At 32.3% G+C, this 20,313-nt stretch overlaps 1 protein-coding gene across 1 annotated transcript in view; it reads left to right on the top strand.

The window, feature by feature from the left end:
- EPHA6 (EPH receptor A6) overlaps positions 1-20,313 on the top strand; it is an 862,400-nt gene that overhangs the window by 40,375 nt on the left and 801,712 nt on the right. Inside the window, exon 2 of the mRNA XM_065876020.1 lies at positions 6,838-6,902. Within this exon, the coding sequence (XP_065732092.1) occupies positions 6,838-6,902 (65 nt within the window). The remainder of the gene's footprint in view (positions 1-6,837; positions 6,903-20,313) is intronic.

The following is a 20,313-nucleotide window of genomic DNA, read 5'->3' as shown; positions in this document are numbered from 1 at the left end:
GAAAGCTATGACAAAACAAAATGCTTATAAGTATACTTAATGAACAAGTATTGATCTCAGTTTCTAGATAAAAATTCTTCGTTATTTTTAAGAAGGAGTGAGTCTCTTTGGAAAATGTTGCCTTAAAAATAATGTCAAGATACAGAGGAACATACCAGGGGTAAAACTAAAAATCCTATGTTTCCTTAAAGCAGTCTGTGTTTTATTTATTTTTAAGAATTAAATATTGATTCTGGCTCTATATGAGGGTAGAGAACCATAGTATCTGGAAGTTAAAACTGACTTTTGTCAATCAAACTCATGCAGTTATGTCAAAATATTAATGTGGTAACCTGAATCCCAGTTTAAAGTAGGATCTAAACAGGATAACGTTGAAATAGACTACTGCTGTATGTAGATAGACAGATAGATATAGATAGATACATGTTTGTTTATATATCTGTGTCTATAATTTGAAATATTCTCTGATTATATTATGTCTGGTCATGATGTCAGAAGTATTCCCTTTATTTTACTTGTTTTTTTTGGAGCTACTGGAGGTGTGTTACAGTCAGTGGAACATGGAACTAACTATTAAAAACCTTGTGACTAAGTGACTTAGTAATTTTATCTTTTTGGGTCTTATTTGAAAAATAAAGGCGCCTAATGGAATGATTCTAAGAAGAAATGCCTTGCCTTTCTTTGTATGAAGTCTATTGGAGAAAATTCTAAACCCGCGTTTACTGCTATCTGAACTTTTAAAAATATTGATAAATCTTTGAACTCAGTTCATATACCATTAACTTGAATCTTTACAGCAAAATTATCCTAAAAGAATAACTGCCTTCTTAGTGGGTTGATTGATCTCTTCCTTGTTAAATTTTTCAAAATGATATATAAATAAAATCTCATCCTTTTTTTATTGTGCAGTTAGAATAAAGATGATCTTCAATTATATACTATAAAACTATATGCTAATTGTATTTAAATTAATATATCTTAAATTTACTGAAATTTAAATTCAAGACCTGATAAATTATTCAAAGGAAAAAAATTAACATTGAGCTTTTTAATCTTAGGTACTCATTACTCTCACATTTAATCCAGTGCTATCAACCTTGTCTTTATCAGTTATCTTCTTTTAGCCACAATAAAATTTTCTTATAACTTCCAAAAGAATGAGTAAAGGGAGCACTAATAAATTAAGAGCAATTTTCAGAGAAAAATATATGCTAGAGATTTATTTCTTTCTAAAAGTTAATAGGAAAATTGTACATAGTTTAGCCTATTCTGTGCATTATGTTGCTTATTAAACGAAGTAAACATTTTGAAAACTTTGATACCACCAATCTACTACTTCTATTTATTTTTTGGTTTACCCAATTTCTCATTTATTATGATATCAATAAATAATTGTATTTTCATGTGTACTCCCCAAATAAGTAATTGGTGTTAATCTTTCTATATTTAAAACCTTGCCATTAAATTAAAAATAAAAAAGTATTGACTTTTACTGAAGTTAATATGGACAGAGTATTCTTTTCCTTCCTAAGTTTACAGTACTTTTGCACTCAAGTAGGGACTAGAAAACGCTTGTTTAAAGCCAGCAGGAGGAGCTCTCACCTTGCAGGGTCCAATGCTGTTAGTGTGCCTGAAAAACCTGAATTTGTGGGGGCTTTGCCTATGAAGCAAGTGGTAAAATTTAAACATGTATCACATATAATGGTGTTAAAAATAAAAATAAATCCTCAGTTTTATTTTGATATCAATGCATCCTTCACTTGTCAGGAATGCAAATTTGAAATTTTGCTGTTAAGAATTTTTAAAAGGTATGATTGCAGTTTAATGAGGAAAGTAAAGCAATTATGTAAATCTTGTTTCTTGAAGCTACTAATAAATAAAATGCTTCCTAAGGATCTATACTGTTGTAGGTATATACATATTTTCTTTTTTGTTTGTTTTGAAATGAATATATTTCAGTTTACAAATTATAAATATTAAGAACCAAGTAGCCCAATTGTATTTTAGAAAAAATAATTATATCAATGAGTGAATTAATTTACCAATCTATGAAAAAGAAATCTTCGTTGGTAGACTTCAATATTAGGGATTTTTGAACACTCTACTCCAGTAAACCCCTTGATTTAAATGGCATGATTTGTAGGTGGTACCAGTAAAGTTTCTGTAGAACCCATTGATGAGAAAACCAGGATATAAACTTATCTGGATTTGGAATCAGCAAAATAAATAATGATTTTTCTCTGCATCTACAAAAATAAAAAAACAAATGATAAGGTTTTATCTTCAAACTTAAAAGGAAGGAAGAAAACACTTAAAAAAAAGTTTAAAGGTTTTAAATATTTTTTAAGGGATATCCTAGCATCAGTCTTTTGGTTGTAATCACTTTGTGATCTAAGGAAAATTATGTAACCTCTCTGAGCCTCAGTTTTCTCATCTGTAAATTGAGCATTTAAAAAAAGAAACAACTTACAGGACAATGTGGAGATTCCTTCAAGAGGGAAATATATAGACCATCCTTCCTACAGTGACTGAATTGCTATCATTACTTTAACAGCCTGCTAGCAAAATAATGATGTATTCCAAAAATATAAAGTGCTAAAGGAGTAACATTAAACTTTTGAGTGCCCCAGAGTGGATACTGGTATTACATACTTCTGAATTCTTTTCAATAGTATATACCAAAAATAAAATAACATTTATTTAATAATAAGATAAGCTTAGAGTTTTGAATATTTATTATAATATCTTCAGCTTTTTTCCTCTAATATGTGAGATTATTTTTTTGCACTGAGTGAACCCACACACCATCAAATACCATTTTGTGAATTTGCATGTGTGTGTTTGTGTGTGTATGTGTATATGTATGTGTGTATGTATACATATATAGATATATATGTATTTGTACTTTCTTTTACTTCTAGGCTTGTTAGAATTGTATGTTAATATGGAGTAGATGAGGCTATAAAGAAAGCCTTTTTAAAAGCTCTAGCCCTTTATGTGTCCTTTCATCTCTTTATGTGATATTAGCACCATAAGTCATTAGCTAAATATATTAATACATTAAGAGTAGAAAATGGTGTAGCCTAATTTGATCATTCCTTCTTCATTTATTAACTGAAATATTTCAGTAAGAGAAATGCACTGCACCTTGGTGGTGCAGTGGTTAAGAATCCGCCTGCCAATACAGGGCACACAGGTTCGAGCCCTGGTCCAGGAAGATCCCACATGCCGTGGAGCAACTAAGCCCGTGTGCCACAACTACTGAGCCTGCGTGCCTAGAGCCCGTGCTCCGCAACAAGAGAAGCCACTGCAATGAGAAGCCCGCGAACCGCAATGAAGAGTAGCCCCCACTCGCCGCAACTAGAGGAAGCCCATGCGCGGCAGTGAAGACCCAACGCAGCCAAAAATAAAATAAATAAAAATAAATAAATTAAGAGAAATGTTCCTTCATTAACTATTTCCTTATTCAGAAGTATTTCATATAGAAAAAGCAAAATAAATGTTTTATTCTTTTCAGATTATTTACCAGTTTTTAAAAATAATGATTTCCTAGTGTACTGCAAAAGTTATTAGTAGGTATATTTTATCATTATGAATGCATGGATTTAAGCATGTTTGAAGTGTTTCAATCCCTTATAGTCATTAACCTTGTGTATGATCAAATTATAAATTTTTGGCCAGTGGAAGTCTATGCCAGTTGGTTCCTGTGTCCTTTTTACATGACCCTAGTAAACACTGATATATTCCCTGATTTGATATAAGGACTATAAAGCACCACCAATGAAGTAATCTTACAAAAAATAAAAATAAGTGGAACCTAGATCTGGTCAAGCCACTAAATATATCTACCAATTTAAAGGAAATACAGGGAATGAGGGAACATGTTCAGTGATATCTCACGAAAAGGAGAATCTGGAATGTGGGATAAGACCACTTTTGTGGGTCAGAAATTTTGCTAGTAAATTTGATTTCATGTAGTGAAAAGATAACTGGCTATTTAAAACAACAGTGAGATCCTATTGCACACCTGTTAGAATGCCTTAAAAAATACGGACAATACCGAGTTCTGGTGAGAATGTGGAACAATTGGAAAACCAGACATTCTGCTAATGGGAAAGTAAAGCTTTACAGCCATTTTGGAAAACAGTTTTACAGTTTTGAAGAATTAGCATTCTTTATATAACCCAGCAATCACTATTTACCGAGGAGAAATGAAAGCACAGGTTCACATAAAAATCTGTATATGAAAGTTCATCAGCTAGGGAACTCCATGCAATAGAATACTTTTCAGCAATAAAAAGCAACTGAGTGTTCAGTTGTATATATAGATACACATAGCAACATAGATGAATCTCAAATGAATTATGCTGAGTGAAAGAAACCAGGCTCAAAAAGTTTCATACTGTATAATTTCATTCATTTGACATTATGGGAAAGGCAAAGCCATAGGGACAGAAGTCAGATTAATGGTTGCTCGGGGCTGGGGTGGGGGAAAGGATTCATCATAAAGGATCACAAGGGAAATTCTGATGGTGATGGAAATATCTATAGCTTGATTGTAGTAGGGGTTACATGGAAGTAGGAGTTTGTCACAATCCGTAGAAATGTATATTTAAAAAAGGTGAATTTTATTGTAAGTAAATCATACCTCAATAAATCTAACTTTAAAAAAAGAAAATGGGGAACCCATAGATTAAAAAAAAAAACAAGACCTCACCATAATGTATAGAACCTATTTGGATCTTGACTTTCTGTTAAAATAAGTTGAGACCATAGGAACATTAAACAATGACTGTATATTTGATGACATTAAGTAATACATACTATTTATAGTAGTGAATTGTTATTGTAGTATTAAGAGGAGTCTTTATCTTGGATATACATACTGAAATTTTTACAGATGAAATCATATGATTACTGGAATTTGCTTCAAAGAAATCTTGCAGTGAGAGTAGGTAAACATGTATAGATGAAATAAGATTGGCTATAGGTTTGTAATTATTGAGGCAGAGTGATTAGTACAATGAGGGTTCATTGTACTGTTTTCTCCACATTTTAAATTATTTTTGAGAATTTTGCACAATAAAAATTAAAGAATTATGGCTCAGTTTTACAAATGTATGCTTAGTGAATATACTGGAAGAATATTCTGCAATGAGTATGTAGAGTTTATCCCAGAAATTTAAGCATGGTTTCATACTAAAAATCAATAAAATGTATCACAGTCAAATAACAAAACCCACCAAGTCCTTGCTATAGACACTAAACAGCAGATGCCAAGTAACAGACTTCCAGTGACATGTTTTAAAAACTACAAAAAACCCTCCACTTTTTTAACTACATGAAGAACTAAAACTCATGATGAAATACCAAAGGATTGTTTCTCAGAGTTCAGTCCATGATTGGCATCTGGGGGACTTGAAGGTAATAATTAAAATTAAAATCTGCTGAAACATGGGCCCTACACATTAACCTGCTGGAAACACTTCAAAAATCCTCTCCTGTTGATCTCCATCTATCTTTCTGGCCTCCTTCTATCCTCCTATTCCCCCAAATAATCTCTATTCCTACTCCCCATTCCAGTAACTGAGAACTGATTTAGTCATAGCTCAGTTACTTTATAGAAGGTATTCTAAAATAAATTTGTTTCTCATCACATCTGATTAAAGACCCCCTCATCCTAGCCTAGCCCAAATTGCATTTCCTTTATGAAATTGTCCCAGACCTGCCCTACCAGCCTTAGCCTAACTTAATTGCTAAGCTATTATATAGTGTTCAGTTTTAGAATTTAACAGAGTATGTCCTGATTATTTGTTTGCATGTCATCTCAACCAGATTATGAGTTACATTTGGTCAGGGAAAAAGGTGCATGGTTTTTATTTTTGCTTTTGCCTTCTTTAGCAGTAAGTGTACTAACACATACAATAATAATGTAATCTACACTTAAAAAATATAGATTTCTTCAAAATGAGTTGTTTTCATACTTTGCCAATCATATAAGGGCATTTAATAACACACAAAGAAAATATACAGGCAGGCCTGCTTTAAAAGTTTTTCTTTCTTTAATGTGGTATAAAAAAGACTATATATGAAAATGGGGGGAAAAGCAAAGGTGATTATTTCATTGTTGGTTTGCAAAGTGACCCTGTACTCATGCAGGGCAAGGAAAGAGAACAAAGAAACAGGTAGATCACTCCAGATTGGTAGGTGGCAGTTTTAATAAGCAAGGGAGCTTATGCACAAGGCTTGTCTTGGGCGGCTGTCAGATGAGTAGATCTCTACACTTGACCACCAGAGGCTTAGCGACTTCAACTGGGTTCAGTCACGTATACCATCCAGACGGTTTCAGTAGCACCTTATTCTCTCAGGGTTCTGTCCTCGGAACAGCTATCACTGTGGGAATGATAGGCAGAGCATAGTTCTAAGGACAGGGGAGGAGCTGAGGAACCTCCCACCTATTGCTCAGGTCCAGCTTGAGTCATCTGGTGGTCATATCCTCTTGATTAACCTCTCCAACATTCATCAATTTTAAAAGTCAGCTATTAAAAATGACTGTTAGTACTGTTACTCAGTCATCTATTTCATTTAGCATTGTTAAACACCACGCTATTTTAAAATTAATTTATAACCACCTTATATATTTTATGTTTACTCAATATTATTAAGTATTATATATTAAGATTTAGTACCTACAAATAATTTTAAAGTAATTCAACTTATTAAAGCTAATACGATGAATAATACTGAAGGTCGTTGACATTAATGATTTAAATAACTGGTTCATTCTTATGTCAATTGAGAAGTTCATGCAAGTTTTTTTTTTTTGTTTAATTCCAGTTGTGTTGCTTGATACAACAACTGTGCTGGGAGAGCTAGGATGGAAAACATATCCATTAAATGGGGTAAGTTTAAATATCTTTTAAAATTGTTTTTCTTGTTAGGTTTTTAGGGTCTGTTATAATAGTTAAAGAAAGAAAAACAGTGTGGTTTTGGCTGTATTAAGTATGAATTTTAGTGTATAAATTAAATTACATAGGAAAGATTAAAATGCAATTAGAACTGCTAACCAATGGGAATGATATATAAAATTCTTTGCTTTCTTCTAAATTAGTAATTGTTCTTTAATATAGTGTTTATACATAGTAGTATTAGAATAGCTATCATATAAATATTTTCTTTAGAAATAAAATTTTATGTTCAAGACACTTTTTTTTTCTGTGTATATGCTTGTTAAATTTGGTAACCTCACTGAGTATTTGTACATAAACAAACTTTAGATTATCATAGCATAAGTGTATTTTCCAGATACTAACAATTTGGTATTCATTAGAAAATATGAGTCTGCTAAAGCAGTATGTGTCTTTTGAACTTGGCAAAAAGATACATTATGATCAGGCTTTTGTTAGCTGAGTGTAGTTGCTTTTGAAAGGCTTATAAGAATGTATAATTTATTTACTAAGTACACTTTTCCAGGTACTGACATCATTTTAGCTATGGTTGTACTTGACTTTTTATATGTTTTGATATATTTTGCATCATTTTCACAGTCAGTGTATTCCTACTATTTTTTTCATTTCAAGCTAAAATAAGAAGGGTGGTTTGTGCTGCTTTTTACCTAGATTTTGTCTATTTAAGCAAATCTTCAATAATGGAGGTAGTCAGCTGTTTTCAGATATACTTTGGTTAGCTTTTCTTCCTTTTTTTAGAAATTGTATTTTTCTCATTCATCACATTCTTCCTTGATACTTTTTTACATTGCTTTTTCTGTTACATCTACAAATTTAAATCTGAAAAAAGTTGGTTGACCCAAAATTGTTTTATATTTTTAGAATCATTCCAGCAATGCTGTTTCAATTTGACCTTTATATCAGCAATTATTCAACAGTTATTCATTAAATGTGTATTTTCAACTAAAATTTCCTATGAAGAGTTTAATCTTTCTGTCTTTAACAGGTTATTTATTTATTTCTATTTGTTTGTTTATAGACTATGGCTTTATTTTTTCTGAAATTAAAATTTTATTCTTACAGGGCACTCGTCAAACCATTTCTGAGAATGTATCTTTTAAACTAAGATTATGCTTTTACCTTCATTATCTTATTTTAATTAAAATGAATAAACATCAGTATTCGTTGAGTGTGTTAAGTGTGTTAGTTTATCACAATTACTTTCAAGAAGTGAATGAAACTTCTTTTTTGGAATACCCTTTCAAGATATATACATATCTCGTTTTCTCAGTATATGAAGTAACTTATAAGAGCCTACAAACATTAAGTAGTTTATAAGCCCCACTTTTTCATTTTTCTGGAAAAAGAATGACAAAAATATTAGCAGTCATACTATCACTGACCTCATGTTGTCATAGCCAAAGAATCATGTGAGGAACAGAAGGAGTTGTGCTCTGCTCTAGTGATTGTGTTTGGCTTGATCAGGCTGCATTTCTTAAAGCAGACTGGTAACCAGGAGACACAGGGACTTACAGAGTTACAAATAAACTTACTGCTATTGTTCTTGTAATGATTTTGTCATAGGTGTTATGAAATGGGGAATTTTTCTACTTCTGATTTATTATAGAGAGAGGGCAGAATTGTTTGAAAAGTGATACTTACCTCATAGTTTTCTATTTTCCGGACACTGCACTAAGATTTTTATCCTTTTTTTCACAACGGCCCTATGAGGTATGTCTTAGTTTTCTTTCCCTGTTGGAGAAACCCAGTTTTAAAGATGGTAAGGAACAAAATTTACCAAGAAGTTATAGGCCAAATAGTGAGTGATGGATTCCAATTCAAACTAAATTATTTCTGACTCTAATACCTGTATACGTATTATGGTACACTAACAGAGAAGAACATTGGAAACTTTATGAAAAGGCAATTACTTATGTGTGCTGTTTGCATAATTGATTCAGATTTTTTATCCCCTTAATAAACATACTACTAAACTGAGATATACATTTTGGGCACCAGCCAAGAATGAACAAGAGGAAAGAGAAAGAAGCAGGGAAGGATACTACAGTAGAAAATAAATATAATAGAATAAGGTAGAAAAGGAAAAGATGGTTAAAAATTCATTGAGCATTTACCATATGCTAGGCTTTGTTCAAAGCACTTTGCTCACATGAGTCCTAGAAATCAAGTATAAATTTTCCTTATTGAAAGATGTGAAAATTTGGCTTCAGGTATATTAAATAACTTCTTCATGGTCACAGAGTGAGGAAATAATGCAGCAAAATTTCTAAGCCAAACATATTTTAATCTTCACATGTATTTCACAGTAGGTGCTTTTTATTTCTTTGAAGATTCTACCATGTAAAGATAAAGGGCAATGAGCAATACTTATAGACTACAGAGGGAACAATAACACATGGATTCAGACATTCAAAAGTAAATTCAATACTCAGTTACCTTGGAATAGGCTATTTGACTTTTAGATTATCTCCCCAAATAATAATGCATATATGGCAAGTGTCAGCAGTAGGCATACTTGAAAATAGGAGCACATGGACATATTTTATAATAGATATGGATAAAGCTTCATGAATTAGCTAAAACAGAGGTGAACCAAGGGAAACAATAAAATGGATAGATGACATAAGTAAATTTTAAAGAAAACATACAACTTAAATTTCTCTTTTAATGAAGAGGATAGATTACGGACAGGAATAGAGCTTTACTTAGTGCTATTTGTAGTTTAAAACAAGTGAGGAAATAATTAGTAAGGATAGAAAAACTTTGAAAACGATCTTCTAAAAATGGCAAGAATGAAAATCATCTAGACATCATAATTGGTTAAATAATTTAAAATCTATAGGAACTGTAAATCAGTGTATAACATTTAAACTACCATTTATACCTGTGTATTAAAATTATAATTAAATCTATTTGAAATTGTGTAATTTTTTAAGGTTCTCAGGTTTTTTGAGCCATGCTAATTTGAATGGCCATTTTAACTAAAGTTGCATTTTCTCAGAGACACTACTTCAGTTGTTTTTACAAATATGTCATGGGTAGAAAAGACAATAGATGATATATTTGACAATCTTATGATATAAAGTATATTTGGTGCTTCTCTGAATAAAGTATTTCCTAGGAGTAACTTTCAAATCGATAAAATTTTCTTTCCATAAAGAATTGAACTAAGAGATATTTTTGAAATCGTATAATGTATGGTTTATATTATGAATCATATAAACTATATGCTTTAGTAAATTAATTCATAGTGGTTTTAATTTTTGTTTTTTTTTTTTTTTACTAAAAATACCTATTCCACCCTTAGTAATATGCTGATGTAATTACAAGAGTAGGCATTCATGATGTGCCTGTAAACAAAACCATTACTGGTTATTTGAATATAACATAAGCACTTCTGGTTAGCAAATATGGAAAATAGATGAATAGTTTTGAGCAAATGACTTTTTAGGCTTGCAAAAATTAAAAGAAAATATATTTATTTTCTTGCTTGCTTGTCAACTCATTTTTGCCAACATCGAAAATACACTTTCTATTTTTAAAAGTCATGTCCAGAATTCAGTGTAACACATTTCTCTTGTTCTGTGTACTGTTTTGCAGTTTGGAAATAGGTCTACACAATCATAAGGCCAAAGAGAGTATCTTCAGGTAGTTTCGAGTAATGTTTTGTGAAAGAATAATAAAGGGAAGGATGAATTCTGCTTGAGGAAGATTGGTAGTAGGATGTGACCCATCAGCTCTTTCTTATAATCTAAGGAATCACGTATGGTCTGGAAGAGAGGGTAGAAGGCACCTTTTAGGAAGAGAGAATGGCTTGAAGACAGGCACCGAATTCTTAAATGTATGCATTAAGTTTTAGGGACGTTGAGAATAATTTGTGTGGCTGAAGAGAAGGGATGTGGTGGGAAATAAGGCTACAATTATAGGCTAAGCCATACTGTAGGAGACTTAGAATTTCAGTGTCTTAATTGATTTACATAGTGTGTATCTCAGCCCCTGTAAGTAGAAGTACTTTCTGGATTTGCTTAAACAATCAAAAATTATTGAAGCTTTCTTTTGTTTAAGACAATAACATAAACCCTTGGAAATGAAAGACACCTTGGAAAATTGTTAGCAAAGGATGTTCAAAATATAGGTGTTCTTATTGATATGTTGAGAACAGAGTGAAGTTGAATAATTATATTTGTATAGAGTATGGAGCTTGGTTTTAGAAAAGAATGAATACTTCAGTGAATTTGGGAACCAGTGGTTATAATTCTTAACACTGTGCTCTCACTGTCTAATGTCAAGAATTTTATATCTACATAATTCGAAACTGTTAAGAACTTTATCCTGTAAGTGTCCCTTCTATCCTTTATCTGTCTATGTACTACACTAAGGTAATAAAATTATGATGATCTCGTGGAGTAGCTAACAGAGTTCCATGATAATCAATGAAAGAATGCTGCGTCAATAAAAAGTTTTGCATAGCACAATAGAAGTTATGTGAATACTGTAAAAGTGTTTTCACAAACATTAAGTATAGGCATATGCCCTGGATTTTCTATTTGCTATTAGTAACTAATAACTGGTTAATACTAAATCTTACTCTGTGCAAAACTGAAGGACGTATTTCAGTTTTGAAAATCTCCTGGGGAGGAAGCAGCTAATCTTTAAGAATTCATGCTATTTTAATGCTAATGAGAAAAAAGAAACATGAAAGACATGGCTCAGGCAATAACTGTGTACAAAAGAAACAATTAAAAAATATATATCTCCTGAGTTTGTTCTCATAATCTGAAAATGTATGAAAAAAATTATATAAATTTTTTGACACGTTAACTCTCATGTTTACTCCTTTTCTTTGATATTTTTATTTATTCAATTTATTTTTAGCCAATATATAACATTGTACATGAAAGAGAATGCAGTAAGAGGGCCTGTAAGTTAAATGTGACATTCAAAATCCTTAATACCCATTACATATCAGTCCCTATTCAGTGCCACACAACCGTGGGGGGTTGTCATATTTGGGGCATCTTGGCTCAGTATTAACTCTGACTAATAAAAAGCAATTGCTGTTAACCAGAAAAATAAAAGACTTTTCATAATATAAAAATTGTATTCCGTGATTAAGAACTTATATTGTTTCCTTTGAGCTTTAGTAGTTATATTTGATACTTCTTAAAATTTAATAGCCATATGGCTTTTTTATTTAATACTGTAGTTGAAAAGATAAGTGACTTATTTGGGTAGCCACATGCTGGTTTATAAAGGTACTTATACCTGAATAAAACCTGTTAGTTAAAGCATAGTATTTCATAATCATAATAAGTCCATAAAATATTATTTAATTTATTCCTAAAATTATACATACTTAATGTTGATGAAAAAACTTGATTTTTAAGCACCCTATCAACTCAACTGAAATATTTTCATCATTTTCTTTTATAGTAATATTTTTAGGAAGAAAATGAAAGATTTGCTTGTTCCAGATTTTTTTCCCCACTCTCCTCTGTTGGTTGCTACTGTACAGTAGATCAGATCTAGGTTGCAAAGTTGTAGCAGACACAGATATATGCACTTTAGTATTCAAAATCTAACTTCCCTAACTTCCCTTTCAACAGTGAAGTATGTGTTAACAAAAATTTAAGAGAAAAATGAATGTTAGTAGGAAGAAAAAGTGCTATTGGATATTGAGTTGCATTTTATATTGATTATGACAGAGATTGGAAAACTTTGTATTTCTCAGATGCCAAATATTGGTTTCAAATGTATATTATATGTATTTTTGCATGTTGTGACTTAGATGATCATTAAGGTTTGAATGATGCAAGATCATACAAGGTATATGATCTTACCTGTTAAATATAGTGAATTAGTGTTACGAAATTTACCGAGATAGAAAAAAGGGATACAAGTCATTCATGCCTGAATAAAAGTTATGAGTGAATCTAACAATTCAGTCATTAATGATTCTTATAATGAAAAAACTAATGATTTTATAAAAAAAGATGCTTATATTGCAATTAAACTGTGTAGAAAGCTACTTTATTCCATATGTCAGAGCCCATTATTTCCTAATATCATTGTTCCAAAGTTGAAAAATCAAAGGTAGAATGTGTTTATGATAGAGAATGGAATACCTACTAACACTGATAGTTAATTTCTGTATTTCGTATAGTAAGAACCAATTTATCATAGTAGCTTATTTTAGTGCTGCATTTTTATTCATTTTGTAGTACATTGAAATTATCCAAAAATACATGTATGTGTTTGAATTCTGAAAATATTTATAAGGTTTAGTTATAATTTCTGTTAAAAATAGATGTGTCAGTTATTGTTTTCAAAACTGATATCTAGATAGTTTTCCTTCTGAGAAACTTCACAACATATGTGATAGTTTTCTAAATATCCATCATATTAATTTCAATCATATTGTTTCACATTTGAAAGAAATTGCTTTTCAGTTTTGAAAGTTTCTATTGTCCTATCCCCAAACTCAGAGATCCTTGCCTTAGTTATATCCAGTCTGTTAATGAGCCCATCAGAGGCATTCTTCATTTTCCATTACATTGTTCTTGCTCTCTAGCATTACTTTTTGATTCGTTCTTAGGATTTCCATCTCTTTGCATATGTGTTCTTACATGTTGTCCAAGTTATCCATTGAAGCCTTTAACAAATTAAAAAAATCCCTGGTCTGATAATTCCAACATTCCTGACATATCTGACTCTGGTTCTGGTGCTTCTTCTCTTTAAACAGTGTTTTTTGCATCTTGTAATTTTTAATTGGAAGGTGGACATGATGTGTGGGTAAAAGGAACTGAGGTAAATAGGCCTTTAGTAATACAGTGGTAAGCTGTGGGGGGAGAAAAAGTGTTTTATAGTCCTATAATTAAGTCTAAGGCTTTTGGTGAGCCTGTACCCCTGGACTGTGAACTTTACCAGAGCTTCTCAATTTCCTTTTTCCCCCTTAGGTGGATGGACAGGATGGCTAGAGGGAGTTGAAGTTAGGTATCTCCCTCCTCCTACATGGAAGCCTACAGCTGGATAGAACTGGGTATTTTCCTTTCCTCAAGTAGGTTAGGCTCTGTCAAAACCCCAGCAGGCAGGTAGGGCTCTGGTAAAGTACTTTTTCCTTAGGGCAGGCCTTGTTAAGAAGAACCGAGTGCTCTGGCATATTTCAAAGTGGTTCTTTTACATTTACAACTGTTATCAACATTGTATAGTATATAAGTGGCTGAAACATTTGCTTAAAGAGTTTCACAAATTATGATTGTACTTAATTTTCTTTACCTTCTGTTTTTATTCAATGAACTGTCTGAATTTTTCACTTTCTTATCACCTCAGTCACTACTGGTAGCAGTTGGCTTTATTTTCAAGTCCATTTAATCTAAAAAATGAATCAAGCTTTTATGCCTTTGATTACATGACATTACTGCTGCTATTCTTTCAATAAAGGGAGACATCAGAGTTGCCCATGGTGTGCAGTTTGAGTAGTAGACCATGACACTCCCAGGAGCTTATAGAAATCTAGTTCCACATATCTTGGCTTCACAGGAGACTTAATGTAAGTTTCTAACCCCAAACATTCAAATTGTTAATGTCATGGGTCTGCAATAAAAACTGTGCTTAAGCATTTTATATATTTTTCATTTAATCCTAATAATGCCTATGTGAAGTAAGTATTATTAGCATCATTTTACAAATGAAAAAGCTGAATCTGAGAAAAGTTACATCACCTGCCCAAGTGTGTGGTGACATTTAGCTGGTACTAAAGCCAGTGTCATCTCAATCCCAAAACCAGGATTGTTAGTGACTCAGCGTAACATGGATTGATTTTCAACATTGTGATTGGTGCTATGGAGAGTGTAAAATAATCTATACATTCGCTCAAGTGCAATCTTAATCTAGTTACAGTGTTATTACAGTGATCCAGATTTTGTGTCAAAAGATATGTGGTTACTGAGAAGTGCTAATAAAAGATTAATTCATCTTTGAAGACCAAAGGATATCCCAAAGCTAAAAATGGTTAATTATTAAGTACAGTTGTTTAGTTAGTGGCATAACAATATTTGGTGCATGTTTAGATTGTTTACATATTTTTTCTCTTAGAAAAGAACTAAAGAAATATTCCTCTAGTGTATTTCTTCTGAATCTGTTCTTTCGTGTCTCATTTTTAATAAATGATTCTGCAAATGTTATTGACTGTAAGCTAAAGGGTAAAATATAGAGTAGTCCAACACAAAACCCAAAACATCCTTGTCGAAATAAGTATATTAGAAATGTTATAGAAATTAGAGAACACAATTAGAGAAATGTTAGAGCTTGTCCTTCTCACACCATCTTCTAAGTAAATTGACCAAGAGGCTTGTTGAGGGATTTCCACTATGGTTAGTGCCCGGATGCCCTATTCCTTCAACCATAACTTAATGAGACAAAGGTAGACACCTGGCTGAAAGACATCCAATTAATTGGCTAATCAGCTACCTGTCATCTCTCACATATGATTTCCATAAATTGCTAAAGCAATCACATTCCTTTTTAGGAATTTAGGATTTCTAAGTTCAGAGCTGAATGGAAATGGCAATCAGAAACTTCTGCCATAAAGATTCACCGAAAGATTCATGCATGGAAAAGGAGTAGAGCAGAGGGGCTCTGATTAACCAGGATCATGTGCAAGTAAAAGTTCTAAGAGAACAGAAAACAAAACAAAACAAAACAGTAGTTGAAGGGCAACCAGTCAGTAGTGAGAGAATGGAGAACATAGCACATGCAGAGATAAAAACATGAGAAAATGTAGAGTGGGGTAGTCCGTACTTCCGGAGCTGACCAGGTTACTGCTAAATCTCCAGGTGCAGATCTTTAATATTTTAAAAATAAATTCCCTTTGCATGAGCTACCAAATTGTAAAGGTAGATTGTAAACTTGATGATGATGATGATGATGACTACAATGACGACAGGAGAAAAAATAGGAGACGGCACTATATTGAGTTCAACCAGGAAACGTGAAAAGCCATGGAAGTTAGAATTCCTTGAGGATAATACAGGAACATGAATCATCCAGAGCTATAGGCCTTCTTTTTTTTTTTTTTTAACATCTTTATTGGAATATAATTGCTTTACAATGGTGTGTTAGTTTCTGCTTTATAACAAAGTGAATCAGTTATACATATACATATGTTCCCATATCTCTTCCCTCTTGCATCTCCCTCCCTCCCACCCTCCCTATCCCACCCCCCTAGGTGGTCACAAAGCACCGAGCTGATCTTCCTGTGCTATGCGGCTGCTTCCCACTACCTATCTGTTTTACGTTTGGTAGTGTATATATGTCCATGCCACTCTCTCACTTTGTCACAGCTTACCCTTCCCCCTCCCCATATTATAGGCCTTCTTTTATCAAATCTTGCATGGGTAAATGATCTCCCCTGCATGTGGGCAATCAGGGAAACAAGTGAATAAATATACATAGTTTATTAGAGCCCTTAAATTTTTAAATATTTAACACCTGAGCAACTATGAGATGTGACACTTCTCTCTGCCGTATCTCAGAATATTCCTTCTTGTATAGCAAACCCTACAAGGAAGTAAGTAAGTAAATGGCTTTCTGCCTTATTTTTCACTGGTTGAAAGAACATGTATTGGATAATGATGAAATTAATTCTGTGGTAAGGAAGAGAAGTAAGAGAAAAGCAGATAACAATGAATTAGGAAATCAGAATTGAAAGTATTTACTGACATCTGTGAATAGGTAATTAGCTTATATTCTCAGGGCAGCTGAAAAATAAGTATGTATGCTATTCATTTTCCAGTATCTCCACTGTTCTTTAATGTATAGTCTTGAAGGTGTCTTCTCGTAAACATATCTATTTTTAAAGATATGGGTTACTTTAAGCCATTACCCTTGATTTACATAATATAGTCTTTTCTTTATTCTATTTTTTTCGTTGTTACTTATAAAACTTTAACTTTGTCTCTTACTTCCGAGAGGAGTTTCCAGTTGTCCTTTTAAAATGAACTCCCAAATTGTATATTCTAAGCTAAGATTCTGGTTTTATCAGAAAGTTCTAATTATTTTAACTATAGTCATTTCAAATATTTATAAACCATTTCATTCATAAATGAAAGAGTCTATACTCAATCCAAAGCAAGCACATACAAAGTTAAATTCTCTCATGAAACCCTAAAGGATTATTAGTGAAATACTTAACAAGTAAATGAAATGTAGTAGGCCAAGTATTTTTATAAATTTGTTTGTATTTTAAGTGATTGACTTACTCTTATGCCCCATAACAAGTCACCAAGTCCTGTTGATTCTACCTCCTACAGCTCTTTCAAATCACTCCTTATCATCGGTGCATCAATCTGGCTCCTCATCATTCTTCTCCAAATTACCATGTTTGTGTTTTAAATTATCCACTTGCTTTGGGTCTTCTCTGGCCCCTTCCACCAACGTTTCCAATCCATCCTTCATCTTGTTGCCAGAACTGATCTCCTAAAGTGAGGATCTGATCCTGTCTCTACCCTACCTAACCCCTGCTTCCCTTACCTATATCATTTAACCTGTGACCCATAGCTGCCTCTCCATTTTTATCTTCAGCCACTCCACCTTCTACCTTTTACTAAAGAGACTTTTGTGTTGATAATTTCTTCCATGTTAGTAACTTGCTTCCTCTTATCTCTGGATATAAGACAGTGCTATTGAGTTTATCTGGAAAGTTCTCTTACCAACCCCCACCTTCTGTGGCTTTCTCTTACTTTTTTTTTTTTTTTTTGTAAAGGCAAAGACGATTTTCAGTCTTTTCTGGGAAAACTTATACTGCCAAAGATTGAATTAAGAATCTTTTTTGGGGACACCAGGAACTCAGTGCATATCACAGTGTTTATCTTACAATATTTAAATGTCTATCTCTTACTAGATTTTAAACTGTTGGAGGAATGGATTGGGTGTGTCAGTTTGAGTTAGTGACTACCATATGACAGATGTTCAGTAAAAGTTGGTTGGATAGCTAAATAGATGTACAAGTAACAAATTATTCTACATACATATTGGTTAAAGGCTGTATTTTCCAACTCTCATTGGAGCTGGAACAGTTTGTTATTAACTTTGGGCATAATCAGATGTGACAAAAATACTAAATGATTGTGAAAATTGAACCCTTTTCTTATTCAGGATTGGTTTAGAGTACGGGTAGAAAAGTGTATATATTTACTCTCATTTTTGTATTTTAGAGAATCCATTCATTTTGTCATTATCAATTTTCTCACTAAAATTGAAGTTGAAAGGTGGGTGGAAAAGATATTTACCTATGAAATAAAAAGACTATAAAAGAGCTTATAAGCTATTTAAGCAACACCAATCAAGACATAATACACTTTCAAAGAATTAATGACTGGTTTAGAGCAGTGGATGAACTGAATCACATCTGGGAGATATTAACCCCAGACGGTTATTAGTACTGCACCTTGTTATTAAGATGAGAATAAAAAATAGACCATATGGATTTTTAATGGTTGATAGATAGACTGAAAATTTTAGATAATTTATACTAACCAGTCAGGCTTTCAAAAAGCATAGGTCAGCATTAAATGTTAAATAGGTTTTGTACTCTGAATTCCATGCAATTAGTATTTTGAACTAATGTACCATAGTAAGCAAAATAGGTTCTTCAAGTGGATTGACTTTATTTTAGCAAAAAAAACCTGTTGTGCTCATAAATGTGATGCTTAACTTAGTCTTCATCTCCCCCATAATTAGGTAGCAATGTATACCAAATATTTCAATGGAATTAAAAAAGTCTTTCAAATAAGAGAATGAATCTAGGATTTAAATCTAGGTTTTAAAATATATAAAAAATACAGACACACACACGTATATACATAGATACACATCTATATATATGCATTCTGCAGAAATGTGTCATTTGTCTTTGAGCAGATGTTAACAAATATAATCAGAAATTCTAATGTAGCTGCATATATCAGAGAGAACGTCAAAATAAAGGGGGGAGGGTGCTAACTAAAATTAAAGTGTAGCTTAGTGACTTCCTTTATGTCGGAATTTTTCCAAATGAGTTCCAGAATTCATAAATATTTTGTGAATGCGCTGATTGACAATGTGAATGATGTTATATAAATCTCCACAGCAAGTTTTGGCCTCTCAATTTATATGATTTGGTAATTTCTCCCTTTGCTCATGCAAAATGTAGTGTGGAAGAATGAACTAATTTTTGTTTTCAATGGTGAACCAGCCAGTGCTGCCACTTAGTGCCAGAATGTTCTCAAGGCAAAAATAGCTTGTCCCTAAATTCATAATTTTTTAAATTCTAAGACCTTAAGACTTCAAAACCTAAAAATGAATGAAAACTATTGATTTTATAAGGTTTTATATTACTTGGGTTTTAAGAAATTAATATTGCTACAGTTACCTGTTTTGAAGTAAATATTACTAAAGAATGAAAACATATATTGAAACTAATATTTGAAGTAATATTATTAAAGAAGGAAAACATCTATTGAAAGTAATGATACATAATTGAAATTTAACCCTTAACTAGGGCAATGCCTAGAAACAAAGGGCAGCTTTTAGATATTGTTTTATAATCATTGTCCAAACTGTTTTTAATATTAAAGTAATGAACTCTGCCTACATAGTTATTTAATATTTATAATGTAACAAATATCAATATTTTATTGGGAGCCATGCTAAGGATAAGACAGAGATTAATATTGAAAACAATAGAGAAGGATAGTTTAACCTCAGCAATACCTTCCTACTTTCTTCATCTCCTCCTCCTTTTTACCACCACTTATCTAATTTGGGGAGTCAGAGTAATCACTCAAAGTTGCAAAGGATTTTTCTATTCCCAGTGTTTTCCCATTCATAAATTACTTAAATAATTTGTATGACCAGTGATTCTTTATGTATACATGTAAGAAAATGTAATTTGTAGATAATTTCAGTAACCAACTAGTTAAAACTACAGCCCAATCAAGAATTATTATATATAATATTATATACCATATCATGATATATACTATATCATGTACTAGTTTCCTAGGGCTGCTGTGATAAATTTTCACAAACTGGTGGCTTAAAACAATAGTTTATTCTCTCATAATTCTGGAGGTCAGAAGTCTGAAATTAAGGCACTGGCAGTGTCAAGCTCCCTCTGAAGACTCTAGGAAATAGTCCTTCTTTGCATCTTCCAAACTTCTGGTGTTTGCCAGCAATCCTTACATCCTTAGCTGTATCACTCCATTACTGTCTCCATCTTCAAGTGGCTGTCTTCTCTCTGTGTGTATTTGTGTCTTCACATGGCTTCCTGAAAAGGACACCAGTCATTGGATTTAGGGTGTACCCT

The sequence above is a fragment of the Phocoena phocoena genome, chromosome 4 (genome assembly GCF_963924675.1).
Source record: "Phocoena phocoena chromosome 4, mPhoPho1.1, whole genome shotgun sequence".
NCBI lineage: Eukaryota > Metazoa > Chordata > Mammalia > Artiodactyla > Phocoenidae > Phocoena > Phocoena phocoena.
The sequence above is the reverse complement of the archived record's forward strand: the minus strand, read 5'-3'. Positions and strand labels throughout refer to the sequence as shown.